This window comes from Oxyura jamaicensis, chromosome 23, assembly GCF_011077185.1.
Source record: "Oxyura jamaicensis isolate SHBP4307 breed ruddy duck chromosome 23, BPBGC_Ojam_1.0, whole genome shotgun sequence".
In the NCBI taxonomy this organism is placed as follows: Eukaryota; Metazoa; Chordata; class Aves; order Anseriformes; family Anatidae; genus Oxyura; species Oxyura jamaicensis.
Window position 1 is genome coordinate 6,979,608 of NC_048915.1, and position 26,192 is coordinate 7,005,799.

General features: G+C 50.0%; 2 protein-coding genes and 1 long non-coding RNA gene across 8 annotated transcripts in view; 2 read left to right on the plus strand and 1 right to left on the minus strand.

Moving 5' to 3' along the window:
- The first annotated feature begins 152 nt into the window (after positions 1–152).
- On the plus strand, positions 153–19,546 carry LDLRAP1 (low density lipoprotein receptor adaptor protein 1). 5 transcript variants are annotated; one of them, XM_035345376.1, is made up of 9 exons: positions 153–327; positions 4,521–4,663; positions 5,812–5,924; positions 8,658–8,772; positions 11,880–11,952; positions 12,523–12,606; positions 13,672–13,802; positions 15,677–15,711; positions 16,898–17,505. In XM_035345376.1, the coding sequence occupies exons 1-9, from the start codon at positions 243–245 to the stop codon at positions 16,905–16,907; spliced, it is 789 nt and encodes a 262-aa protein (XP_035201267.1). In that variant the 5' UTR covers positions 153–242; the 3' UTR covers positions 16,908–17,505. The 5 variants fall into 5 exon arrangements, with proteins under 5 accessions (XP_035201267.1, XP_035201268.1, XP_035201264.1 ...); XM_035345373.1 differs by lacking the exon at positions 16,898–17,505 and adding an exon at positions 17,512–19,546 and having other exon boundaries at positions 159–327; XM_035345374.1 differs by lacking the exon at positions 16,898–17,505 and adding an exon at positions 17,512–19,546 and having other exon boundaries at positions 163–327; positions 13,675–13,802.
- Positions 2,444–14,037, minus strand: LOC118177577. Its single transcript, XR_004755869.1, has 3 exons — positions 13,899–14,037; positions 2,995–2,999; positions 2,444–2,458 (listed from the first exon to the last, which is right to left on the minus strand). It is a non-coding gene; the product is annotated as an uncharacterized LOC118177577 (long non-coding RNA).
- Positions 19,547–21,816: 2,270 nt separating the features above from the next.
- The window catches only part of MAN1C1 (mannosidase alpha class 1C member 1), a 45,609-nt gene continuing 41,233 nt past the window's right edge, over positions 21,817–26,192 (plus strand). The window contains exons 1-2 of one of the 2 annotated variants that reach the window (XR_004755903.1): positions 21,817–22,042; positions 22,800–23,834. Coding sequence is in view for 1 of the 2 variants with exons in the window: in XM_035345702.1 (XP_035201593.1) it covers positions 23,280–23,834 (555 nt within the window). In the remaining variant the exon portion in view is untranslated. The remainder of the gene's footprint in view (positions 22,043–22,799; positions 23,835–26,192) is intronic. The other variant, XM_035345702.1, reaches the window with a different exon arrangement.

Genomic DNA, 26,192 nt, shown 5'->3' on the forward strand with positions numbered 1-26,192 from the left:
CCGGCACCTGGCTCAGGCCGAGCCCGCCGGCAGCCGCGGGAACGCGCAGGGAGGCGCGCGCCGAGGTCGGGCTCTGCCCCCCCCCGCACGGCTGCTGTTGGGGGGATGCGGGCACGCGCGTTGCGGGGCGGGGCTTGGCGGCCGGCCCCGCCCCCGGACGCGGTCAGCGCGGGCCGGGCCGGGCCGGGCCGGGTCGGGACGGCGTCGCCGCGAAGTTGTCGAGGCTGCGGGGCGGGCGCGGGATGGACGCGCTGCGGTCGGCGGGGCGCGCCCTGCTGCGGAGCCCCAGCGTCGCCAAGCCGTCCTGGGCCGGCGGCCGCCACAAGAGTGAGAGCCGCCGCGCTCGGCCTCGGCCCCTCGTCAACCCCACGCCCCGCTTCTTCCTTCCCGTGCTCGCCCCCCCTCCCCCCTCCCTTCGCTCTCCGCAGCCGTTCCCTTCTCCCCCCGTGCCCCGCTTCCGTCCCGCCCCGCCGTGGCGCTGCCCCGCGCCCTGGCTGCGGAGCTCTTTCCCCTTTCCCCCGCGTCCCCTTCCCCCCTCTCGGCACCCTCGCTCTTCCTCGCCCGCCCCATCTTCCCCCCGTGGAGTCCCCCCCGCTCCCCGTGCGGGGGCGCCTCCGGCCCTGCCCCCCCGCACCGGGCTCCCGCCCCGCTGCCGGGCCCCTCGGGGGGCGCCGGGGCCTGGGGAGCGGGCGGGCAGCTCGGGGCTGCGTGTCGGGGGTCCCCGCGTCACGGAACGCAGGCGGGGGCTGCGCCGCCCCCCGGAGGGGTGTCGGGGCAGGAGCGCGAGCTGGGGGGGCTCCTGCCGCGGTGTCTCCCCGCTGCCAACATCTGTCGCCCCGGGCCTGCGCTGGGGCGAGCGGCCGCTCAGCTCCTGCCAAGTATTTTCCTGCCGCGGCCGGTGGAGACGAGCCCGGGCCGCCACTTGCTGCGCTCGGATGGCGTTAGGGTGCTCCGAAGGTCAGCGAAGTTGGTGAGGGACCACAGGGAATTGCATGTGTGGGGCCACGTTGCCTGCACCAGGTGTGCCAGCCTCAGGGGTCTGCTTCAGTTAGGGCAAAGCCTGGGTGCATTTTGCTTGCATTAACTGGAAGGTGGAGAAGGTGGTGGGAAATGGTACTGAGCAGGGCACGTGGAGGAGAGTCCATGTGTCTCTGCCACACTCCCTACCTTGCTGCCTGTTTACATATGTTAAGCCTGACGGCTTGTTGTCTGTACAGCCCTGTGGTTTCTGCACATCTCACCTCAGGTGGCACACTTGGAGGTTCTTTCCCAGGCTGTTACTGCTCACTGCAAGCAGTGTCAGAGCAGGGGTGCTGGCAGCAAAGGGGCCAAATGGAGCAGAGGCTCTCCTAGGCTTTTACCTGGGAGCAAAGCCCTACCCAGTAGCAGGACCCAAAGGAGGGAAAAAATCCTAGCTTGGAGATTGTTGATGCTTGCTCCTTGGTGCCCTCATCAGCTTCTTTCTGAAAGCCCTTCAGTGGCTGCACCAAAACCCCCCATGTTTCTGTCTCAGCTCAGCGTGAGGAGCAGGTGCCTAGGGACTTCCTGCAGCTGGCAGCCAGTGACACCTAGGCATTGCCCTAGAGCACACACTGGGTCCCTGTCCTCCGCAAGTCCCCTGCTGCCCTGCTCGGAGTGCAGGTCCCACTTGTTGGCGGAGATTGTGTCAAGGGAGAGGCTGTGCACCTGGAGCCCTGTCTAGAAGATGTATGTGATGGCTGGTGTTGCAAAATGCCAAGGAGCCTGGGTGGCTGTCCTGAATCTCTTGGGCATGGCTCATGCATGGTATCTGAAGTTGAGGCATGGCTGGCTGATGCTAAGAGAGCAGTCCTACCCACTTGTGGAGCCGAGGCAGTGACAGGAGGAAGGGCAGGGAAGGTTTTGTCTTCATCTACTGAGAACTTTTGTCAGCAGCTAAGGCACAAAAAACATGCCGGAGATGGCTGAAATCCTTGCTGGGGTGACGCTCTGTTCAGAGCAGAGAGGATGGAACAGTGCACCGGCTGGAATTTCCTGCAGAGGGGCTGTGGGAGGCAGGGGATGTGCTGGGCTGGATTTGCTGAATCTGCCCCTCTACCTCCATGCAGGGAGCAAGGAGGAGCTGTATTGCAGTGCTACAGAGCAGAAGTCAGGGAGGTGAGGTCAAGGGGTGATGGTGCTTGCTTCTCTTATCTGCATGCCTTGGAAGGATTCAAGGGCAGAGTGTGGTGGGAACATGGGGTATGCACCATGATCAGCTGAAGAAGCGGGAGCAGGTGACTGCCTGGCCATTGTGTGCAAACCTCACTCCCGATATGCTCGCCAAGCTTTGGGTGCTGAGGGTGGGAGGGCAGCAGCAACACCCTTGGCTTTTGAAGAAACCAGGCTCTTTGCTGGCACCATCTGTTTCCAGAAAAGGTACAAGGTGAACACAGCATCCCACATGTCCTCGGAGCTCCGGGTGGATTTTGTGTGTGTGCTCACCAGCAAGTGTTGCTCTGAGACTTGTGCTGGCCAAGTGAAAAAAAGCTGTTTTCCTCTTCTCATCTTGGCTCCTGGAGCTTGGCTCTCATCTTGGCTCCTGGCAAGCTCCTCTTGCCAGGTGTTTGTCTCAGCCTGCAGCCAGGACCCTCTCCTGCTCAGCAGGACCTGCTATGGCTGCACAGCTGCATGTCTCCCCTCCCTGCAGCACCCTCCTCGCCCAAGCTGGGGCTCAGGCTTAGAAGCTCTTGCTAGGTGATTTTCTTTTCCCACTGCAGGCAGCCCCTTGGGACCTGCTGGTAGGTTTCAGGTAGGTTCTTCTTGACACCCGTGCTGGGAGTGGTGCTGGGTTTATGGTTTATCTGCTGTCTTGACTTGCCACAAGGCTGCATGCCTTGGGTTACTCAAGAGGCATGTCCCCCCATGCTGCAGCCCTGCTCCTGCTCTCCAAAGTGGCCGTGGATTTGCAGAAAGTTGCTGAGTTTGGCCCTGCTGCTTGGAGGCAGCCAAAGCGTGGGCTGAATACAAGGCAACAAAGCCTTCAGGGGCATGTTTTGCCTGCAGCCAGCATAAACTGCTCTCCAGGAGCCATGTTGCTCCCAGGGCTGTAGGGCACCTCGGCTGCAGCATTACCTGCAGCGGTAGGAGCCTGCAGAGGTAGGAGCCTGGCCTCTTCCCCATCACTTGCCTGCTGCAGGGTCACGAGCCTGCCTGTTCTGGCATGTAAGAGGCTGTCTCCCTCTGCATGCACGCACTGCAGAGGCACACAGATTGCCTGTGCTCAGCATAAGACACTACCATTCTGCCCTGACCCCTCTCGTGTGTACAATGTAGGAACACACAAACTATGTTGTCTTTCTGGAGGAAAGGCACTGCCAAGGCATGTTCTTGGGCATGGGGTGCTGAGCACCATGGCATGCCCCAGCCTCTGGTGCTGCACTGCCATGAGTTGGACTTGATGATCCTTGTGGGTCTTTTCCAATTCAGGATATTCCATGATTATAGGAGGGCTTTGGTTTACATGCTGCAGCCCACAGCCAGCGCATCACATGCACCTTGGTATAGTTGCCTCCTGCTCAAAGCAAGATTCCTTAAATATGGAAGCTGCAGATCCTGGGTTGCAAGCTCTGTCTCTGGAAGTCAGAGGTTAAATCTTGTGGTGCAATTCCAGTCTTACAAATCTACTGCTGTTTCCCATGCCTTTTTGGGAAAAGGAGGAATAGTCATACTTGGAAATGCACATCTGTATCTTCCAGCCTGCCTGACTTCCAGTGTGATTCCAAATTTATCTCCCTTTTTAGGACCCTCTTTCCCACTCCAACCCCCTCACACAAGGGAAGAGGCTGATGGTCCCCCAGCAGCCTCCAGAGCAGAGACCTCACCTGTGTGAAGCTTCACCTGTGTTATGGGGTTCTCTGTGCTGTCGGTAACAGATTTAGTGAGCCATGGCACAACATTGGGATCTCTGCAGATGCACATGGGCTTAGATAGTGGCAAATTCTGACTTAACCTCTATAGGCAGGTGATGGTTACCATAGGGAAAGGATATTGTGGTGCACAGGGTGGGCACTGAGCCCTCCCCTCCGTACCTGGCTGGGCCTGATGCTTTGGTTTTGGTGTGAGCATGGGTGCCCTCTATTAAACTGAAGAGCTGATGGATCTTAAAGGGTCATTGACATATGCTGTGACTTGTGAAGGCTTGTCTTCCTGGGGAAAAAAAAAAAATGAGGGGGTTGCTCTTGCTGCCTTGGAAAGATGTGGGGGCTGACGGTGATGTCCACTGCGTGAACATCTCTCAACTGCTGTTGCATTCAATTGAAGCATGCTGTCGCCTCCTCTGACAGCCAGCTTTGTGGTCCACCACCTTCCACCAGCACCTTGTGAAATCCATCATGGCAGGGCTGTCTGGTTGCTCAGCACATGTAACATGCACTCCTACCCACGTGGACAAAGGGGTCCCCACCTGGCACAGCAGAAGCCAGCTGGCGGAATGCTGTACCCTCCCGGCAAACTTCCCTTATGTGTTTGGGATTCTAAGAGCCTCTCTGTTGCCTCCCTAGAGCTCCCAGAGAACTGGACTGATACCCGAGAGATGCTGCTGGAGGGAGTGCTCTTCAGCCTCAAGTACCTGGGCATGACACTGGTGGAGCAGCCGAAGGGTGAGGAGCTCTCTGCAGCTGCTGTCAAAAGGATTGTTGCAACAGTGAGTATCTGCTGGGATGCGAGCCCTGAAGCATTCGCAGAGCAGACCCGTGTCACCTTCTGGCACGAGGGATGATTTTAAAAGCTCAAGGTATGGAGGCAAAGCTCTCTTTCTGCATGCTATGGTGGCCATCAGGGTTGCAGGCTCAGCCCTTACTGAGGTGAGCAGGGCTCCTGCAGCATCCAGTGGTGTGGGTAGAAATGTAGAGAGGCACTGGGAAGCCTTTGGGGCCACACTAGCCTGCAGAAGGGTTATGCTGAAGTAAGCTGCTGTTATATGTCAGCCCTTTATGTCTGCTCTGACTGACTGAGAATGGAGCCTTTAAGTAAATGCCCCAGGGTGAGACCACTCCTGGAGGGGCAGGATTGACTGTCAGCCGATCTGGACACTGCTCAAGTGAGCTCCCCAGGGATCCAGATCTGCAGTCTGCAACTAGCTAGCTGTGTAACTTTTTGGAGAGAAGCTGGGCAGTGAGCTGAATGTAACCTAAAGCATGAAAGTGCAAGACTAGTAAATAAGAGGAAGTGGCACCTAAAGTCTTGTTACTTTTTAAGCCACAGTCCGACCTCGGCACAGGGGATGTCTTGCTGCTTGAGCAGGATTTGTCAGTGCAACTTGGAGCTGGCTGCTCGGCATCCCTCATCCTGCAGGGCTGTCCTGTTCCCAGCACAGCTCCCTTGAGGGCTTGTGCTCTCATGGCTCCCTGAATTTGCACCGGTGCCCCCCACTGCTCTGAAGCTGTCCCTAAAAGGAAAACTTCTAGGGTGCCATCAAGCATTCACAGCTTTGCATAGCTTGGCCAGACCAGCCATGACTTTGTGTTGATGGTCGACTTTGTGCTGACGGTTGTGGTGACATCCTTGTGATGGAGGTGCTAGACTCGTACCTCTGCACTGTATGGTGTGGAGGGTGCACATCCTTGTCTCACTAATGCTCCGTAAATCGCTCCTTAAGGGAACGTAATGTTTTAACAAGTGCCTTAACACACCTGGTAGTAAATTCAGTCTCTAATACTAATTACTGCTATTAGTATGTCTATTAGGAAGTCTGTTGCATATCTAGAGTGACTGATATGCTGTGCTCGTATAGCCTTGGATGTCTCTGTGCTAAAAGCCTGCAACTTTCCCCTCTCTCTTTTCCTTCCAAAGGCAAAAGCAAGTGGAAAGAAACTGCAGAAAGTTACTCTGAAGGTCTCACCCAGAGGGATCGTGTTAAATGACAGTGAAACTAATGAGCTGATCGAGAACATCTCCATATACAGGTGCGTTATGGGACACACTGCAGCATATGTGTACCCTGAGCCCTCCTCGCCTGACTGTGCCCGGGGTGATGAGACAATCATTCTATGTTGACATTTGAGTCCCCCCTCCTGGATGGCCAGCTCTGACGTCCACCCAGGCCTGAACGGATGTATCTCTGACCATCATGTCTTAAAGCAAAGCAACAGTGGGAGAAGGAGTGTGATCCCTATACTCAAGGGAAGTATATGTGTCATGCAATAGTGCGTCCAGTGGTGGGGTAAGGAAAGACATAATGAGCCTACACATTTCGTATGAGTGCACTGCTGATCTGCAGCCAAGTGCCCCATAGCCACGTGAAGCTTTGCTGAAGAAATGCTGAAGCGGGTAAAGGCAGGAGGTGGATGTGAAGGGTGGTCAGAGCATTGCTGAACAGACAAGGATGTGAGTGCTGGTGCTGTCCCCCGCCTTTGCTGGCTGCTGTGCCCCATGCTCTTTGCTTCTGATGTGTTTACATTGCTCTGACAAAGAGCAGGGCTTAGGCAGCTGTTGAGACCTAATACCACTGTGGGAGGGGATGGTGAGGCTGGATTATCCCATATCCACTCCTGGATTTTTAAGTGTATTTTCAAAGAGTTTGAGGTAGATGCAGGCAAGGGGGAGCACAGCTAAGCTCAGATCTGTCCCTTTCCATCACTTCCGTCCCTTCTCCTTTTGCCCTTCATACACTCCACTTTCTGTCCTTCACCTGCCACATTATAGCCCTTTGCTATACACGGGATGGGGAACACTAGGTTGGGGCACTCTCTCTAGTAGGACTATTAACCTACTTGCTTTCTCCAGTTTAAACTAAGCAGTCACCTGCAGCCACCTCCCTCGGAGATAAAAACCACTGCTTAAAGAGCAGAGCTGGGTGAAGCGGCTGTGAGCGTGATCACACCAAAATTGGTATCGCTATACTGGTGTAAAATCTTATGTGACAAGAGCCATGGGCCTTGAGTGTTTAGATGCTACCTTAAATTCTGCCCAGACACTTTCATGGCCAGCAGTAAAGCTGTCCCTTCCCATCAGTGCTTGTACACACGTATCACCTTAGTTCAGCTTAAATAGGCTGTTATGTGGGAACTGATGCTGCTCTCCAGAGATGCTGGTGATAAGGGTTGAAAGCTGGGGTCTGAGCACATGGGGATTATCCCCTCATTCTCTAAGCATGCTCCACCAGTACTGTTTCCAGGAAGTTCCTCTGACAACTCTGTCTTCTGTTTGGCTTTTTTGCCTACCAGGGAGATGCCACCTCTGAGCTCTTGCCCAAGGTCGGGTGCTCAGTCAGGCAGCAGGACAGGGTGGCTGCAACTAAAATGTCATTATTATCACTGGCGTGCTGCTGCAAGAGGCCTCGCAGTTATAAAACCACCGCACTTCAGTGTGTGAATTGCCCTTTCCCTGCAAATTAATGCCCATCGTATATCAATCTGAACACTGGAGGTTGCAGGAAAACAGCCACATGTCTGCGTAGGTGACCTTTTGCAGCTTTGTCATGGTTATTAAAATACCAGAAATGCTGCTATGGGGACAAATGTGAGAAAGGACTGGACTTCCAAGTGCCTTTTTAATCCAGAGCACAGCTCAGCTCTGTAAGACTAAACACAGGCTGTTCAGCAGAAGCATCCTCACATGCAGTGAGAACCTAATGCAGTATAAATAAATTTTGAATGATGCTTTTTAAGTTTCAGCATCTCCTGGGAACTGGGACTTTCCAGTCCCTTCCCCGCAAAGCCTCTGGGGCAGCAAGAGCATGAGCTGAATGGGCAATGCAGGGTGACAGGAAAACTTCCACCAAAGTGTCCCACTTTTTCCTTGAGCTTTCTTGTTCTGTACCACCTGTTTGATCCGTTGCATGCCCAGGGAAGAGTCGCTGCTTGTGCCTACTGCCTAGCACTAAATGTCCAGGGCAGCTCCAGCCAGTGCTGCCTTTAGATGAGATGCTTGGTCCTGCAGCTCCTGGCCCAGAAGATCCCTGGGGGAGAGCCTGTTGCTCTTCCAGAGCCTTGTATTTCAGTATAACCCTTGCCTGGAGGCTGGAAAAGATGCAGCTGTTCCAGGGATTCTCCCTCAAGGGAGGCTGAGCTTCCTTCTCTGCATCCTGTGTTCTCACGTCAGGGCTCTCAGAGCATCCTATGCATCTGCTGCTGCAGATCTTAGAGCCCAAACTTCAGCCTTTGACAGCTTGTCTTTGGTGCTCCTGCATCGGTTTCCTTCCCTGGTTTGAGAAAGCACGGGAGAATCTCAAGATTAATTCATAGGCTGAGGAAAAGTCTTCCTGTCTCCTCTTGTAACCTTGTACTCCAAGGAAGATATTCCAGAGTCTCTCTGAGGCAGAGCATTAGACGTAGTCCCAGACTGCCACGCTGCAGTACTTACTTGCCTTCTAGAACCTGTCCTTTTCCCACAAAGTGAAATGTTTTCTCTTCTCTCCTGCCTCTGTGTGATGCACATGGTTTGTGCTGAGCTGTGCTGTGGCTGGCTACAGAGGGGCCAGCAGCTGCGCTGAGTTTCTCTTGCGCTCAAACCAGCAGCTTTACGTCCTCTGTGCTGGGCTTTGTATTGAAGCTGGGTAGTGCTCCTGCACTCTCTCTGCCTTCACTGCTTGGCCCTGATGCTTGAAGACATGGTGCAGGAGTTTGGCAGGTTTGATGAGGGGTTGGTTGGTCTGTGCGTGCAGTGCCCCAGACAAGACATTTCGTTCTGTCTTTCAGGATATCCTACTGCACGGCAGACAAGATCCACGATAAAGTGTTTGCCTACATTGCCCAGAACCAGCTCAATGAGAACCTGGAGTGCCATGCCTTCCTCTGTACCAAACGGAAAATGGTTAGTCCAGAGGAAGAAATGGGGATGTGGCTTTAGGAGGAGAAAGCAGAGAGGGGCTGCACGAGTGCTGTGATGAGATAACAGTTTTGCCCTTAGTTATAACGAGGGGAGTCCTTTCCCATCTAAAAGCTGTGGGAGAGTATCTGCCCAGTTGCTCCATGGTCCTGATACGGTGCTATAACCTGTCTGCAGGCAGTTAATTGCTGCCCAGTGGCAGGCGATCACTTTCCAGAGGGACCCACCACTGCCATGGAGCATGCACAAGGAGGAGGTGTAACTATAGGCTGGGTTCAGCCAGTTGTCTCACATGGACAGGAAAGGAAAAGCCTTTCTGCCCTCAAGGTCTGAGACTGGGGTGAGAGCACCTGGCCCTGGATGAGCACCTGAAATCCTCCTGCCTTGCTGCAATCCTGGGAGCTGGGACTCCTTTTCCTGCTCAGCAGCTGCTTCCCAGGACTGCAGGAGCCTTGCTACATTGTGGGCTTGAGAGGCTTGGAGAGGTGAGGATGTCTCCAGGGAGGATGGTGATAGCAAGGTGCCGGGGGGATGCCTTGCTCATGGGAGGCCTTTAGCCAGTGACCCTGGGCTTACTATCCTGTTGTCTTTTTCCTCCATTGAAGCTCTCTGTCTATTTTTTGCTGTCATCTTTGCAGACAGCTATGTCCTCCCAGAAAGATGTGTCAGGACATGCATTGTATAAGACCCCACTGTGCCAGGAATTAGGTCTTGAAGCAGAGACCTGCATACATAAACCAGTCTCTGGTTTTTGCTTTGAACCTTCTTGTGGGATTTTTCCTGCTGATTCAGGGCATCTCATGGAGGGAGGGCTCCCAGATGGTCAGGATGGGCAGGAATACAACATTTTACAAGCTGGAAGGGGAGAGAAATGGATCACTGGACAGTGGCTCCATGTGGTGGCATGGGAAAGCCCTTGGGGCTCTCAAGTAGAGCATCATCTGGATCTGACAGCAAATGGCAGGAAGGGGTGTAGGAGAGAAGATCCTTCTCTCAGGTCAGATCCTTCTACCCCCAGAAATCCTTTCTCTGGAGTGACGTGCTGTGTCTGTTGGGGGTCTGAGCAGAGAGCTGGATGTCCTGGATCTGCTTCCCTCCTTTCCAACCCAGGAAGCAATATCCCAGGAGGCTGCAGGAGCTATTCCCTTTGGTGCATCTCATGATGGTGATTTCTGGGTCCTTGTGAGCATCCCTGTCTCTGGCAGGCTGGCACTGTTGCTCATGCCTGGAGTGCAGTAACTGCAGGTCTGATAATAATATTCTTCGCTTCTCCCAGTTCTTTTCTTTTTTTTTTTTTTTTTTTTTTCCTCTGGGGAGAGAATAATGGAAGCTACAAGTTGTGTCTCCTGTGGTATGCATTCCCATCCTTGCATGCTGAAGATGAGCCTTGCTCTGCAAATTAAAATTTAAATCTCTCCATTGGTAAATGAATTATCTCATTATATATCAGCATAGTACATCTCCCTCCAAATGAAGTTCTCCAAGGCCTTTTGTGGCAAAAACTGGAAATATTTTTCTTTGTCTATAAAATGCATGAATGTCATGCTGGTAAGATGGTACCCTGCTCCTAGACCAGGGACTGCCATTGTCCCAGGGCAGGGTCCCTGAATGTATGCATAGCTACCGGTCAACAGGCATATCATTAGTCTATATTTTTAGGTCATGAGTAATTCTCAACAGTGGCTGTGTCTTTAAGCTGTCAAATGTGAATCAAGCTTAAAACTGTAAAGAGCTGTGAGGGTTTTTTTGTACTTAATTACCATATTTAAGTTTTTAACCATAAAATGTTTCCACTTCCATCAAAGATGTAAATAGCTCTGACATTCAAATAAGCTTTCATGCCTTGCAAGGCTTAATTGCTTTGTTGCAGTCTCCTCTCTTCTTCCCATGCAGGAGTGCATGGCTTTTGGGAGAAGTGTGTTCTCCTTCAGCACTTTCCCCTATGCCCCCATCCTCCAAACTGCAAAGGGTTGTAAGTTACGTGCTCCAGGATCTGGGTTTGTTTAGCTTGCAACTTCATAAAACAAACCTCAGGACTCCTACAATGTGCCAGCCTTGGTGTATTACTTATCTCCTTGCACTCTAAACTGCCAGTGAGCTCTGCCTTCTCCTAATGAAACTGGCATTTATGTTGCTATTTATGCATCTTAAGCAATTTGTGTTATTTAAGGTGTGTTTTTTTTGTTGTTGTTGTTAATTTTTTTCTTAATACCACTCAAACTCTTGGCTGGGGGAGGAATTAAGAGACTTAAATGAAGGTGTCCTGCTGCAGCCCTGTCTGTGTGCGTATGTCCAGCTTGAGGCTGTTGCAAAACAAACCTGAAGTATTAGTTTAAACCCATGGGACCCAGCCTAGCTTGGGGGGAAGAAGGGGAAGACTGTGGGTCTCTCACATCTCACCTCCCAGATTACTCCCTGTCTAGGAGAGCTGGGAAATTGCCACATTTTGCCCTGTTGTCTGCTGCTCTCAGAACATCCTCGTGCATGTGGTCTCGCTGGGTGCTGGAGAGGGTAGCAAAACACAGCCCTGTACTTCTCTCCCTGGCTGTTGTGTGACAACAGTGACACTGGTGTGGTCCAGGCTACTTGGGCTCTGACCAGGTTCTGAGTTCCTTTGTAGGGTTGGTCATTCTAAGCATGATGCTCTGTGGCAGATACTGCACAGCACGGCCCCTGAGCAGGGAGCCACAGCCTTAGGGGAGCCATGGGGACAAGTCTGGGGCCGTGCAGCAGTTGCACATGTTGAGATTATGTTTAGATGTGGGGTGCATGAAGAACTGTGCACCCTGTGGTTGGGAGTGGCTCTTCTCTCTACTTGTCAGCATAATGCCTCTGATGGCTCTTTCTCTGCCTCCTCCATCTTCGTGTTGCAGCTGAAGATGTCTGCAATGTGCTCTATGTTCTACATGGAGCAAGTCCCTGTTTCCATCAATATTTGGTTACCTCTCCATAGCCAGGCAGTGCAGGAGTGCATGGAGCGGAGGACTGGTTGGATCCATGTTAACGTGAATCTGCAAGGCAGAACCTCCAAATTATTTAAATCTATGTGAGGACCCATCTATTAATGTGCTGCCTAACCACTGTCTTTCCAGGCCCAGGCAGTCACCCTCACTGTAGCTCAGGCGTTCAAAATAGCGTTTGAGTTCTGGCAAGCCTCCAAGGAAGGTGAGTTTTATTCCTTTCTCCGTTCTTTACATGTACTTCTACTCTTCCACACAGCTGCTGTCCCTCCAAATCTATTTACTTTGCCAAATTGGCTGTAATGTCCTTATGCTCTTAGTGTGAATCCCCACATCCGAGTTTGATTTTGGATTTGAGTTGGACCCAAAAGTTCAAGGAATGACTCTTTTTCTGGCTTTCAAATGCCTTTTCTTTTCCTCTTGCCCTCAAAATTTCCAGGCTGCTGTTAAGGTTGGTCCAACCTCTGGCATGATTTAAGTCATCTTCCAGGTTTCACTAGATGGTCTTGTCAGTCAGGCTGAATTTAGGCTGCACTCCTTTATTGCAAGTAGGTTTGGAGGACCTAGTGTTTATCTGTGCTATCTCAGGAGCCCTGCCACTGTCAATATTTTTGCTTTTACCTTCCAGAAGATTATAAAACACACCCAGAGCCTGGGCTGCTTTGGGCTGAGGAGACCTGGTGACCTGTTGTAACTGTCCCTGATGGCCCTCCTTGCAAAAGGCTTTATGGGGTAATGCTTTGTGGGCTGTGATAGGGTCTCCTTCCTTTTTCAGAGAAGGAAAAGCGGGAAAAGTCTGTCTTGGAAGGAGAAGGGTCAAGCAGCCCAAACTTGGATGCCCATACTTGCCCTGACACACGTAAGTCACCAGCAGTAGAAATCTGCTTCAGTCTTGGGGATGGGGGCATCAGGCTGCTGCCTAATGTTTGTGTTTTTTTTCCTGGGAGGGCTTCGATGATCAGCAAGGAGCAGACACTTTTTTAAAACAATTAAAGGGTAAAAGCCCTCATAATTCGTTGTCTGTGCATGGGTCCTCTGAAACACTAGATGCATAGCCAGGGAGAAATGGGACAGAAGGCTAATCTCCCTTCCATGCTGGCCACAGAGATAAGAGGATTTGGCACAGAGGAAAATAGCATTAAACTGGGCTTACTTCCAGACTGGTATATCTCATTATTTCATGTGAAGGCCCAGGACTGGATGAATCTGTCACAGTGGTGGCAGAATAGAACAAATGAGATCCAAGGCTGCAACTGGTGTAGAAATAGGCCCCGTTGTCTGCCTGGCCACAGGCTGATTATTTGTAGTTGGAGCATTTCTGCATCTGCACATATCACAGTGTGGTGGGGAGGACTTAAGGCTTCCCTGTGGTGTACTGGCAGCCCCAAGGCTATAAACTATTCCTTGTCCAGTGCAGGATTTTCCCTCATTCCTATACAATAAAGATGCATCCTTGTGAAATGCTGAACTGATGCCATGGTCTGAGCTGAGGATATTGCCCAGTCTGTTCCCACTCTGTGGTTGCTGTTCCCATCCTATGGGCTATGAAGCCCTGGGGTGGGATGTCTCAGCTTTGCCCAGGACTGATCCTGAGTCTTTCTGAACGTAAGCACATACCCAGGAGCCTCCTTCGATGGCTGATAGAGGGACAATCTGTCTGATCCTCCCCTGCATCCCTGATGAGGGGATCTCAGGTGCCTGATATGAATGAGTATCTTGAATTATTGGGATAGAAACCACAGCCTCAGACAGTATGAATGTAGCTTCTCCGTACTAAAAGTTGTGGCCATGGTGAAGGAATTCAATGATACCCCCTAACATTCCCCTGAAGGGAAAGAAATTGCTGCAAAACAGGTTTGGTTTGTGTCATCTGTTTTTTTTTTTTTTTTCCTTCCCCTGCCTCGTTCCCTCTCTTTTTTGTTCACAGCAGTCACAGCGAACTTGCTGGATTTAGAAGATCCTGCCAAACTGACCCTGAGTGGCAGTGCAAACTCTGCACATTTAGATAACAGCATGTTTGGGCCCAGCTCCTCCGTAAATAACAACATGATGTGGGTAAGTGCCCAGGGCACCATAGCATCTGCCAAGCTGACAGGGATTGATGCTGCCTCCGTTTCATGTGTTCCAGGTCCCTTTTCCCTTGGTGCAGACCCCCTGGGAGCTCTCGGGCAGCTGAACTGTTCAGGGTTTCAGACATGCCCAAGCGAGCTGGGTTTTGGTATCCTACTAGAAATTATTTGAGTACCTACTGTCCTTTTTAGGATCAGTAAATAAATTAAAGCAGTTGCAAGCCACTCTGAAAAATGCTGCTGTCAGATAATTGAATATTATTTATTCAGTAACAGCATTTCTCTGTGGTTTCTCACTTGAGAGACCACCTAACTGCTCTATTCAGGGGAAAAATCATTATGTTAATACCCTTTGTTTACTGTTCACTAAAACCCTGTTATGTTTACGTTTGTTATTACTGTTAGTTTTCCCTTGTTCTCATTTGTGGCTCTGTCTTGCTTGTCTGAGCATGTATGGCTTCTCTAAAATATCCAGTCATCTGGCTTAACTGTTTCATGGACCGGCAATAGAAAAATAACCCAGATGATGTTTCTGGGTATGCATCCATAGGGGAGCTTCTTGCACACCCAAGTGCTCCCTCACCAGTAGGGCTGGGGCTTATCTTTGAACCCCCACCCCCCAACCTTTGACCTTGTTCCCACCATGTTTCCTCTCTGGATACATGCTGCCTGTTATAATTGGAGAGAACTGAATGATAAAGGCCTTTGTTTGAAGCCTGTTTCTTGTGTCTGCCAGGTCTAGGCATTTCAGGTTAAACCTGAAAATCAATTCCAAGTCATATAAAATCCTAGAGGTATACCAGCAGTTTCTGAACCCTCCCTTCTTGCAGAGTTTTCATACTTTGCATATTACATCAGATCCGCAAATGTATCTCAATTTCAGGACTTGTCAAGGCTGTCCATAGCAAAGCCCTTTCAAAGGGCTGTCTTTCTGCATGGGAAACATTTCTCCCCTGAGAAACTCAAATGCTTTCCCTGGGAACCCTTAAAAGAACAGATTAGAGAAGGATACCAGGGTTGCTCTCAGGCAATGCAGGTCCAGCTCTTTGCTGGTACATTGTTGCTTTCCAGGTTCCTGAACCAGAAAAGCCCCTGTGAATGCCCAGAACGTCTTGCTGAGATCTGTCTAGGTCAATCCTGCTAGCAAAAATCTACATCATATGCCAGTCATGTGGCAGGAGCTGGAAGAGCTGAGGGCTGTGGTTCGCTTTCCTCAGTCCTAGGTAGCTGTCTGCCACCCAGTATCAGGTCTGCCCAAAATGTGTTTCTCCATAAAGAGCAAACAAATGCTTTCAGTCAAAACAGTGTCTTCTGTTTTGCGTTGATGAAAGAGCAGGCTAGGAGCGGTGGAAGGCTTGGCACGCAGATGCTTTGGAACCAGCTTTCATCTTAGAACAAAGTGGCAATTTTCAAGCAGGGAGCTTGTGGGCATTGGCTTCTTCAGAGGGACCCAGTTGACCCCAGAGGGGAATCTACTCCAGCTGGTGGGCTAGATCCAGCCTGTGGGCAGAAATAGCCTGGTTTGGATATGGTGGAAAAAGGCCATCCCTCTCCCCTGTCTCTGAGCTGTGAGGGGAGCACAGAATACCCAAACTGAGCTCTGGGACCTGCTCTGAGCAAGCCTGGACAACCCAGAGTTACACCTCTTACCCTGTGACTTGTATGGAGAGTGAGATAAAACCTGCTTAAGGAAGCAAATTGCTAGTAGAAGTGTTGCTTTAGGTACTCAGAAGTCAATATATATATATATATAGATATATATTTTGTCTGCCATGCTCAAGTACGGAGTTAGATCTCTAAATACACTTCTGTGCATTCTCTTAGCAACTACTTCTCTCTCTTTTTATCTCTTTAAAAAAGGAAATGGATGATGGTCTCGACGAGGCATTTTCAAGGTAATTCTGATAACTCCCTTTACAAGCTCACACCACTGGGAACTAGCCCAAGGGACCAGCATTTTTCATAGTGCTTCTAATCCAATCAGTTGTTGTGATCTGACCTAGGCAACTGCCCCATAAGTATCTCAGCTCCTAATTGAAAGATAGGCTCTGAGACTGGCTGATAAGCCAGTATTTTGACATCCTTTTAAGGATGGAGAGAGGCTGCATGTGATAGGAAATTTAATTCCTCAAGCAGTCAGCATGTCTGCTCTTGCTTGCCAGGGAGGTTTGAAGCTGTCTGTTTCCAGCTTCTGTGCTAGCTGTGGCAACACTGGTCCCAGCTTCTGGCATGGGGGTCTTTATCCTTCCTTTCCCTTCCGTGAGGCTTGGACTAATCCTGGTACCGCAGTCTCATCTTTCCCCAAACCAACAGCAAACTGCTGAGGGCAGCGTCCTCCTTCCCTGTCGAGTCCAGTTCCACTGAGTCCCTTTTGCAGCTTTGCAGCAACTCTGATACATTGATTTTGAATTAATGTACTTGAGCACATTCAGAGTTTGCGACCATAAGTTCATGTGGCTTAATTTACTTTCAACTTTCAAGTTCAAATTAAAACCTTCCCTGGAGGTTCACACCGAGCAATCCAGCAATGTTAAACAAATCCCTTTTCTTTTGGGTCAGTTATCCTGTCTGTCCTTGTGTAGACAGGCCTGTGCAGGGTGACAGGGATGTTGTGGTGCAAAAAACTATGTGCTCAGCCCTAAGAAGATGGACCTTTGTATCTTGTTTGGGTCTTGGAAATTATTTAAAGGTTCCACTTCCATGGCAACCCTGACCAAAGTCACGTTCAATAAAGGGACTGCTTGATGTTAATGTCATCTGTTTTTCTCACCTCTGTTCCTTGCTCTACTTAAATAAGCAGATGTTATTGCAGTCATTTGTTTTGCATTGCTGGATGTCGAGCTGTTGCATCACCCCTGTTGTTTGGGTAACATGGTATTTAGACTGCACATCCACGGGGGTGGATGCTTTTGAAAGTCCTCCTGCCAGAACATTGCTGGTCATTTTTCTACTTTATTAAAAAGTGCATGTGTGGTTAGTTTTACTGGAGGTTTATTCAATACCATGCATCATGAAACACCAAATATTTGCATTAACCTGTGGAACTGGGAGAACAGATGCTGCAGTGCTATGTTTTCACAGGGGTATTTAATAGCACAACAACAAACTGGGGCTTGTTAAGTTTTGTGAAATGTCTAGGACTTGCGGAGATGAAAACTTTAAACTGATCCTGTGGGCTGTTAAACACTATCTGAGACTTTGTCTTAACACAAAGAGTTAAATGTTTAGGCCAGGGCCCTGGGAGGCAGGAGGGCTGCTGAGAGCTGCCACAATGACTAGCAGGCAGTGAGTGACAACACTATGAGAACTGAGTCATTGCAGTGAGGCTGCTCCTTTGGCCAGTGGAGCCTTTATGCTGAGATAAGAACCCAGTTAATGACACACCCACCAGCAATATCTAATAGGAGGAAAAAGACACTGTTCTGCCAGACCATGAATGTATGGGTTGTCCAGACTGCAAATTCCCTGGATGCCTGTAGGGGAAATGTAAGGATAAACAAGCAGAAAAGCAGCTATAAATGAGAGAGTTGCAAACATTACATGCCAACTCTCTCCTTACTGAATTACTTCTTTCCGTTGGAGGATTTTAAAATGTATAACTGAAGTTCGGATTTGGCATTACAGTGTATCAAGCATCCAGGCTATAAACTGCATGCATTTCCATTCTTATTTTTTTTGTTTTTCTTCCCTCTTAGACTTGCTCAGTCGAGAACAAACCCTCACGTTCTTGACACGGGACTGACAGCTCAAGACATCCAGAGCACAGAAATGCTTTCACCTGTAGATTGGGATAAAATAGATTCAAATACAGGCGAGAAAGATGATGTGTTCATGTTTTGAAGTCAAATTCATCTAATAGCTGACATTAGAATAACCACTAAATGTCTGTGGACTGAATTATGCTCTTCCAGGTGCTGTACACAAGGGACTCTTCTGAGGGATCTTCACCAAGTCAGATGATGTTATGGCACGACTTAGACCAAAGCTTTAGAAATCTAATGCTGAGTTGTTTTTTTTTTTTTTTTTTTTTTAACCTTGCTTTTACCTAAACTGTGAGATGCTCTTGAACGTATTTATTCATAGCTGTTGCAGTTTACATACATTATTGGAAGGTGTGTAGAGCATCTACAGTATTTGATGGCAATATAGCATGGAAGAACCATCAGCAGTGCCTGTTCCTCTCTGCAAAAGACTATGCAACACCAAAGTCTCTGCATATATGCGTTTCTAGACAAAGATCTGCAAATGCAGTTGCAAGCACGACTGTTACTAAGCTACTGTTTCTTGAACAACACATCACCTGCCTAGGCAAAGGGGAAGAGAGTTGCTGCAGCTGCTAGCAATGATAAAATCAAAGAGGTAGCAAAGATGTTGCTTTTGTTGGGAATGTCTGTGATACTCTCACAGTTGTCAATCACCCATACATGTTCTGGCTTTTTCTTTGCCAGCTTCTTAAAGGAATTGATGCTTTTTACCCAAAGATTCAATGTCTGCACTTTAAAACTTGAACTGAAAGCAATGGTCCAAAATGGCAAACTAAGCAGTGCCTGTAATATCTCTTCAGAAGCTATTTATCCCTCTTCCAAAACAAACAAATGAACATAAAAAAATAAAAATAAAAAAAATCAGTGTTTCAGGTCTCTTTCAAAACTGACTTCTCACATACACTGTTTCTGATACGACTCGAAATACTAAGGCTCAGTTGCATTGTTGGTTTAAAAGCAAAGCCACTCCAAAGGGAGTAAACAATCTGCTTTTCTAAAGTGTGTTGAAAGTTGCAGGTTGTCTGAATCCAGTAGCACAATAGATCTGTGTTCTTAGCTCTGCTAAGTGGATTTGCCCATGTGTGCCTTTTTACTGTCTCAAAACTATTTGGTAGTTGTCCACTCAATAGACTCAGATGGAATTGGATTAGACAAGACCAGTACTTGGATGTTCAGTTAGCAACAGGTGCCCCTTTCAGTGGTACTCTAGTCCTCTTCCCCCTATAGTCACATCTGCTGTGAGGCTTAGGAAGTTCTTTTCATCTATTCGGGGAACTGAAAATAAGTAATGGAGGTATAAAGCTTATGTTAATTAAAAGATTAAGTTTAATAAGCAAAAATAGTTGCACTGACAGTTTGTAATGTTTGTGGCCTTCTGTGAAGTATACTAAGTATACTAAGCTGTTTTATAGATTTGTAACTTGGACCTTGGTTTTGAAACACTAATTCGTTCCTCAGACAGCTCTTTATAATTCTTTGTTTGCGAGTAAACAAACAAACAAAACCTCTTTGTCAGCTGTAACAGTTTATTAGGAAACAGCTGAATGACTCTAACTTAGATTTGATTTTTTTTCTCTATTATTGTGATAAGGTATTGAGGACTTGGGAAGCCAACTCATCAAGTCTCTTAATAAAACATGTTCCCTGTTTATTCTGCAAAATTGTGTTTAGAGCAATTTTACAACCTACTGTGCCCTTACTTGATGTCATGTGTAGCATTGGTCTCCTGCAATTGAAGGAATTACTCAAAGTTCATCCATGCTACAGAGGCACGCAGTAGAGACGTGAACCTAATGGACTGTGAGGCTTTCTCTGTACATTGATATTTCTCCTTTTCTAGAGATTTGAGAATCATAGACTGAAATGCACAATACTATATATGTATATATATAGTTTTTAAGAAAACCTAATGCTGTAAACAATATCTGTATGGAGAAAAATAAATATTCTGCCCTTTTTTGGAGCATCTGTGCTGGCTTTACTTTTACTGCGGCATTTTTAATATGTGGAAGCCTTTGTATTTCTAACTGGTTGAGTTTTCTTTTTCCCTTGATGCATAGCAGTAAGCAACCAGAAACAGTGGGAAAAGAGGAAGTTTCTGTCCATCAGAAGACTGCTTCCAGGGCCACCTGTATGGAAAAACGATGGCTGCAGTTATACACCATGTGGCAGTGCTGCTTCCAGGAAGTGCTTAGCGGGACCAGATGTGGCCACATGGGATGTAGCAGAAAGGTGTGCAGCATCTGCCTCCTATGCCATGTGGCGATGTACTGATGGGGTCAGGAGGTGACCATTTGCAGTCTGCTCAGTAAATCTGCCCCTGCTTAGCTGAGTCAGCCTCTAGGTAAGGATGATAACAGGAGATGAAAGTTGATGATTGGTCTCATGGGCAGGTACGTGTTGTGTGGTGCTGGTAACATAAAAAAATCAAAAGCATCTTAATTGATAGTATTTGAGTCACTGTGCACTGTACTTCTCCCTTGGGGGGAGTTTAATAGTTGGCTTTTAAATAAAACTGCACAGAGAATTCCCTGTACTTCCCTGTGTATTCAGCCTCTCCTTGCAATTCCTGCTTTTTCTGGCAACAAGCTCAGGAGCAGTTGGGCTCCTGCAGCTGCTGGTTAACCACACTGCTAACACTCACATGGGAAGCAAATGGAGAAATTCATTAGGGAATGGTGACAAATAGATTTAACCCAAGTACAGGCATGCTCCTTGGGTATAACAGAGCTGGGCTGTGGGTGGAGACAGAGATGCCTCTCTTCCAGTAGTGTTAATAAAAAAAATAAAAAAAAAAAAATCATTTTTCTGTTTAAATTGCCTATTCCACTGTAAGGAGATGTCTCAGATTATGTGCGCTGCATACCAACAGTCTGCTTTTGTGCATAACCGATGGCAGTGCTGAGGTACAAATTGATCTTTTAGCTTTGATGTGACTTTTTTTTTTTAAGTGACAGTTAAGAAGCTTTCAGCATCCATTTCCTTCACCTCCAATGGCAGTGTGCTTTTGAGAGGGAGAGGAAGGAGTTTACTGTGTTGCAACAGCTGGGAGGGGGTCCTTGCATACATGCTTGTACTGTTCCCCTGCTCAGCAGCCAAATGCCCAGATACATCATGAAAAGGCAGCACCCTGCTTGGTAGGCTGCCTGTGGTGCCTGCTGCTTTCCCACCACCTTGCTGTGCAACATGGGCTGATTTAAAAAAAATAAACTGGCCTTCAACCACAGCCAGTGAGTTCTTGCCAGGGTCTCAACCTCTGACAAAAATCATTAAGAAAGTTTTAAGTATCTAAATACTCCTGTTCCCTAAGAAAAGGCTGCAATTGTAAACTGATGGCCTTTTGTGCTTTCAGTTTCACTTTCTGCTCCTCACTACCTTCCCGTGGGGCACAGTGACTTTGGCACGGTCATCTAGCCCGGATGTAAGCCCTTATCAGGGCAATGTAGACCATCAGTCTGATGTATCCTGTGCTACCACGTGTGTTGTATGTCAGGAGTTGACTTTTGGTTTGTCAAAACAAGAAGGGACATTTCTGTCTGTGGAAAAGTGGTTTGCACGCCTTGCCTGGACCCTGAGCCCCCTGTTGCTGGACAAGGTTAACACACCCTGTCAGTTGGTGTCAGCGAGGCCCCCGGGGCTGTCACGCCAGGGGAAAAGGTTCCTTCCAGGGATGCCTTGACCACTGCAGGCTGCGGGGGCCGTGCAGACGAAGCCGTCCTTCAGAACCCCTCGCAGCGGGTGATCAACCAACGAGCCCTCACAGCTCCATCAGCCCCCCCCTCCTTAAAGTACCCGGACGCCCTCTGCCAATCACAGCGGGGTGGGGCGCACCTCGCAGCCAACCGAGGGCTGGCTGAAGGAAAGAGGCAGGGCGAGGCTCTCGCCCAGCTCGAGCCAGGCAACCGTGGTAAATAAGGGGGAGGGTCTCTCGGCCTCTTGGCGTTTGGGAGAGCCAACAGGCGAGGCCGGGCTCCACCAGCTAGCCAATAACGAGCGAGGGCGGGGCGAGGCATTGGGTTGGGGGGGTGCTAGAGTCACGACTGGCAGGGTCCGGGCTGCTGATTGGCTGACGGTGCCCCTGCCTCCTCTTCCTGATGACCGTTGGGCTGGGGAGGGGCGGGCGGTCCTGTCGCAGTGAGCGGCGGCGGAGGCGCGGGGTGGGCGCGAGTGGCGGAGGCCGGTCTCCTTGGGCAGGAAGGGAGGCGGTGTGTGGAGGAGGTGAAAAAGAATCCCCCGAGTAGCTCGATGCAGTTAGGTGTGGCCTTCCTCGGTGATGGATGGACAGGCGAGTGGAGCTCCTCCGTTGCGAGTTGGGCACGCGCTGTCCTCAGCGTCCTCTTAATTTAACGAGCGCGTCTGAGTGCCGGCAGCAGTGAGGGGTTCTCGCTTTTGAGATGTACGGGTAGGGCTGAGAAGGTTTTGTTCGCTGTAGGACTCAGAGTCGCTTGGATCTATCAAAGGGGTGAGTAAATAGGAATGGGAATAGCAAAGCGTCTGCGATCCCATTTTGATGTCGTGCTTGGCGGGCAGCGCAGTTTCTGCCCATAGGAGCAGGGGGATTTTTGGCTTCTACGTAGGTCTTTAAAACGTGTTCTGCTTTCTGGAAGTGCTAATGCTTTCTTGGTCTGGAAGTTTAGCTCTCTTTCTTCCAGTGCACCCAAGGAAGGAATGAGAGAAAGTGAATAACAGCGAGGCAGAGATTTGGGAGAGAGTAGGAATTCAGTGGGATCCATTTTGCAAAAACGAAGTCCGTAGATTTTTCCTCAAGAAATTCAGCCCGAGTCGAGCTTTCTGCATGGATTATTTGCGGACCCCATTATCTCCATCACTGCGGGTGAAGGCAACTTCTGAAAGTCTGGTGAGGAGAGAGAGAAATATCCTTGTCCCTGTCTGTCTCATCTTTGACGCTGAGCATCCTGTCTGCCCTTCCCGGCATTTCCCTTGCTCCTCGTCAGAGTGCTGATCCTCCCTCCGCATGGCCCGAGGGCTGCCCGGTCCCCGGGCCACCAGAAGAGGCCGACAGCCAGGAGCTGTGAGGGATGATGGTGCAGAGCGGCTCGCAGACTAGAGAACTGATGGCAAGTCAGAGAGAGCGAACTAGTGTGGCTGGAGGGTGGGGGAATGGCTGGGGAGGCTGCAGATCCTCCATTAAATAAACGCGCTCTTATCAGCTCTTATCATCTTCCCGCCCCCCCCACCCCCCCCCCTCACCCCCGCAGAAATGCTGCAGCATGGACCCACCGCCTAGAGGGAAAGGATCGCACCTCCCCGGCCCCGCTCCCCGAGCCAGGCTCTAAGTCGCTGTCCGGCTCGGAGCGTGCACGAGGGACAGACGCCAGCAGCAGCCCTGCCTCTCCGCCGCACCGGCACCAGCGGGATGCGCTCACCGCCGTCTTCATGCCAGAAGGGGGAACTCTGAATCGCCGTTCCGCGCCCTGCAAGCCCCTCGGGCGAGGCGAGGGGGCGGCTGTCCTCCCGCACCCCGGCCCGGCGGCCGCTGGCAGCCCCTGCCCACCCTCAGGACCCAGGTCTGCGGCGGGGTCCCGCGGCACAGCCGGATCCGAAGCCGTTCGCGTGTAACCGGCCGGCGGTCCCCCGTGAAGGCGTCCGCCGCAGCCGGCGGTGCGGGGGGTGGATCCCTGAGCCCTTCGCCGCAGCAGCCGGCGGCAACGCTCGCGGTGGCGGCGATCCCGTGCCCCATGGTGCTGTTGCGGAAGCTGCCAGGCATGCCGGGCTGGCCGGCGGCGCTGGGGCTGCGGCTGCCGCAGAAGTTCCTGTTCCTGCTCTTCCTTTCGGGCCTGCTCACGCTGTGCTTCGGGGCCCTCTTCCTACTGCCCGATTCCTCTCGCTTCAAGCGCCTTTTCCTGCCCCGCCGGGCGACCGCCTCCTCCTCTTCTTCTTCCTCCGCCTCCTCCTCCTCCACCCGCGACGCTGACCTGCCCCACAGTCCCCCCGCCGCCGCCGAGCCCCGCCACGCCAGCCCCGCCGCCCCTCGCCGCCTGAGGGAGAAGCTCCGCGCCGCCGCCCGCGCGGCCGGCCCGCCTGCCCACACCGCAGCGGCCTCCCGGCAGCAGGTGCAGGGCGACGAGCGGCGACGCGAGCTCGACACGGGGGCGCCCCCCGCCGCCCGGGAGACGCGAGCTCCGTTCCGCTTCGACTACGAGCGGTTTCGCCGAAGTCTTCACCACCCTGTGCGGGGCGGGTGGCCCGGCGAGGACCCTGACACTCGTGCCCGAAGGATGAAGATTAAAGAGGTGAGGACCCCTCGATTTGCCGCTGCCTCCCCTCACGGTCTTCAGTCATCCCTCGTCCTCCCTTCACCTCTTGGTGCCCCTCAAAGCTTTGGCACCCCTCCTTCTCCTCAGTCATGCTTTGTCCTCGCCTTGCAGCCCTGTTGCCCCACTAGTCAGCCCTTGTGGCTGCTTCATGGTGTTGTTTCCCCTCACAGCCTTGCCCGCCCCCCCCCCTCCCCCCCGGCATTCCTGTGCCTGCCTCAAAGCCTCATCCCCTACATCTGTCATCCCTCATCCATCTCTCACAGCCTTGTTCCCCAGCAGTCACCCTGTGGCCTCCACTCATGGCCTCATCTGCTCTTAATTGTGCCTCGTCACCCCTGCACTCCTCACGCTCCCCTCATTTCCCCAGAGTTGACCTGTTTTCATTTCTCAATCAGGCCACTTGTAACTCCTTTCCCCCCTCCTTTTTCCCATTGCCAAGGAGGATGACATGAATCGGGGAAGGAGGGGGGCAGGACAAGACATCTCTTTCCATGGGGGTGTCCTGCAGCATCACTTCGCTCCTGTGATTTGTCAATGGGTATGTGTGTTTGCCTGTGTGCGCACACCTCTGCTCTCACTGGAGGTAATGTTAGGGTAGCACAATAAGGTTTGCCTAATAATTAGAATTAAACAGAAGGAAATTTGATCCCAGATGTTACTGAGGGAAGAAAGTTGCTTGGTGGGAAGCAGTTGTGGTTGTGCAAAAGGCTCCTTCCCTGGGTACACACATGAACCTGGTTGCTTTACAGCGTTTGAACACATGAAAGCTGGTAGGAGATTATGAAACTGTGCTCGTTTGTGGGCATGGACAGATGGGATGTGCTCACGTGGTCATTCAGGAGAAGGCTTGAGACTGACTGTAAGTTGTTTTGTCACATAGTCCAGGTGGATTTTGCTCAGGACTTGTTAACCTGCAAGCAGTGGCCTGAAGATCGCTCTCATTTAGACCCCAACAAGCCTGGGTAACATTGGCAGCAGGGTTACATGGATGTAATGGAGGGGAGAATTTGGCCTGGTGCCTAAAGTTTGTGTATAAAAGCCTAGCAGCCATACAAACATTGCAGTGCAATCTGTGACCTAGATAACTGAGAACTATAGATTCTGCGTAGTATTAGAATGTGTTTGTCATATCTCTTGCTACGATGAAAAAAATCTTGTGAATTTTGATCCTGTAAGAGATGACAACAAGTAAGATACGCAGATTTAATTAAGCAAAGTATTAATTTCCTGATTTTCTTCTGTCCCAGAGGTGTAGGCTATTTGGCAGATATTGACCCATGTTAAATAGAGAAGGAAGTACAAGAACACCGAGGGCTTTCATCTACAGTATCCTGGGTTTTAAAAACTTTATTTTTTTTTAAAAAAAAAGATCTCCTCCTGATTATATCTTGTTGGTCATTAAAACAAAGGCTGCAGCCCTGGTAAAATTCCCAATTCTCTGCCAGGCAAACATACACAACACACTCAGGGTACTGAGTTTGTGTGATCCCACATGTGTTTAAACTATCCTTTTATTCTGCCTTGCAGTTTCACGGGAGTCATAATATTCCAGTACCTGGCCCTCTCACATGCTTGGAGCTATGGGAATGCATGCTTGAATAAATTGTAGACTATGATAGTGTTACGTACTCATGAATAACCCAGCTTCCACTCTATACAAACAAATCAAATTCGAAATCAAATTTATGAAAGCTAGTGGAATTAATTCCTTCATTTGTTTATTTTATCACTTTGTTTACTTTATCACATAAATACTCTTTATGTGATGTGAGAGACGTGTGTTATGTAATGTGTGTAGGTAATGTGTGCTGTAGCAGCAAGTATCTCTTCACTCCTTCCTCCAGAGCTGTAGGCTCTGTAATTTGTTGAAATGTGGTATGAACTGTCATGATACCTTAGGTTTTCTTTTTCCCCACTTTAGCTGTTCTTACAGGTCAGCAGATTTGTAATGGGCAGGATTGATATGGATGGAATTTGTAGATCCTCATCTGCCTGCCAGAGCCTAGTTGAAAGCTAGGAGAAAGGCTGATGCCAAATGCAGAGACTTGGAACTTTGTTTTCTGATAGTATCCTTCAATCTGAGCAGGAGTCTGAGCTATCTCCTCTTTTCCACACAACCTCTAAGCTTTTTGAAGCCAAAGAAGAGGGTATGACAGTAGTATCTGGGTGTGCCCTGTAATGTGGCACTGCAAGGTCTTTTTTTTTTTTTTTTTTTTTTTTTTTCCTGCTTAAAAGATAATGTTGTCCAGAGTGTAAAACTCCCCACTGTGGTGTCTTCCTCTTTACTTTTGTTTGGGAAAGTTCTGAGCTAGGGGCACCAGAGCTGTTTGCAGA

What these genes read in the sequence shown, in the direction of transcription:
- LDLRAP1 (XM_035345373.1), top strand. Translation starts at nt 243, where the DNA reads ATGGACGCGCTGCGGTCGGCGGGGCGCGCCCTGCTGCGGAGCCCCAGC. An exon ending in CTGGCAAGCCTCCAAGGAAG is followed by an intron (nt 11,953 to 12,522) that starts GTGAGTTTTATT and finishes TTCCTTTTTCAG; the next exon opens with AGAAGGAAAAGCGGGAAAAG. An exon ending in TAAATAACAACATGATGTGG is followed by an intron (nt 13,803 to 15,676) that starts GTAAGTGCCCAG and finishes TCTTTAAAAAAG; the next exon opens with GAAATGGATGATGGTCTCGA.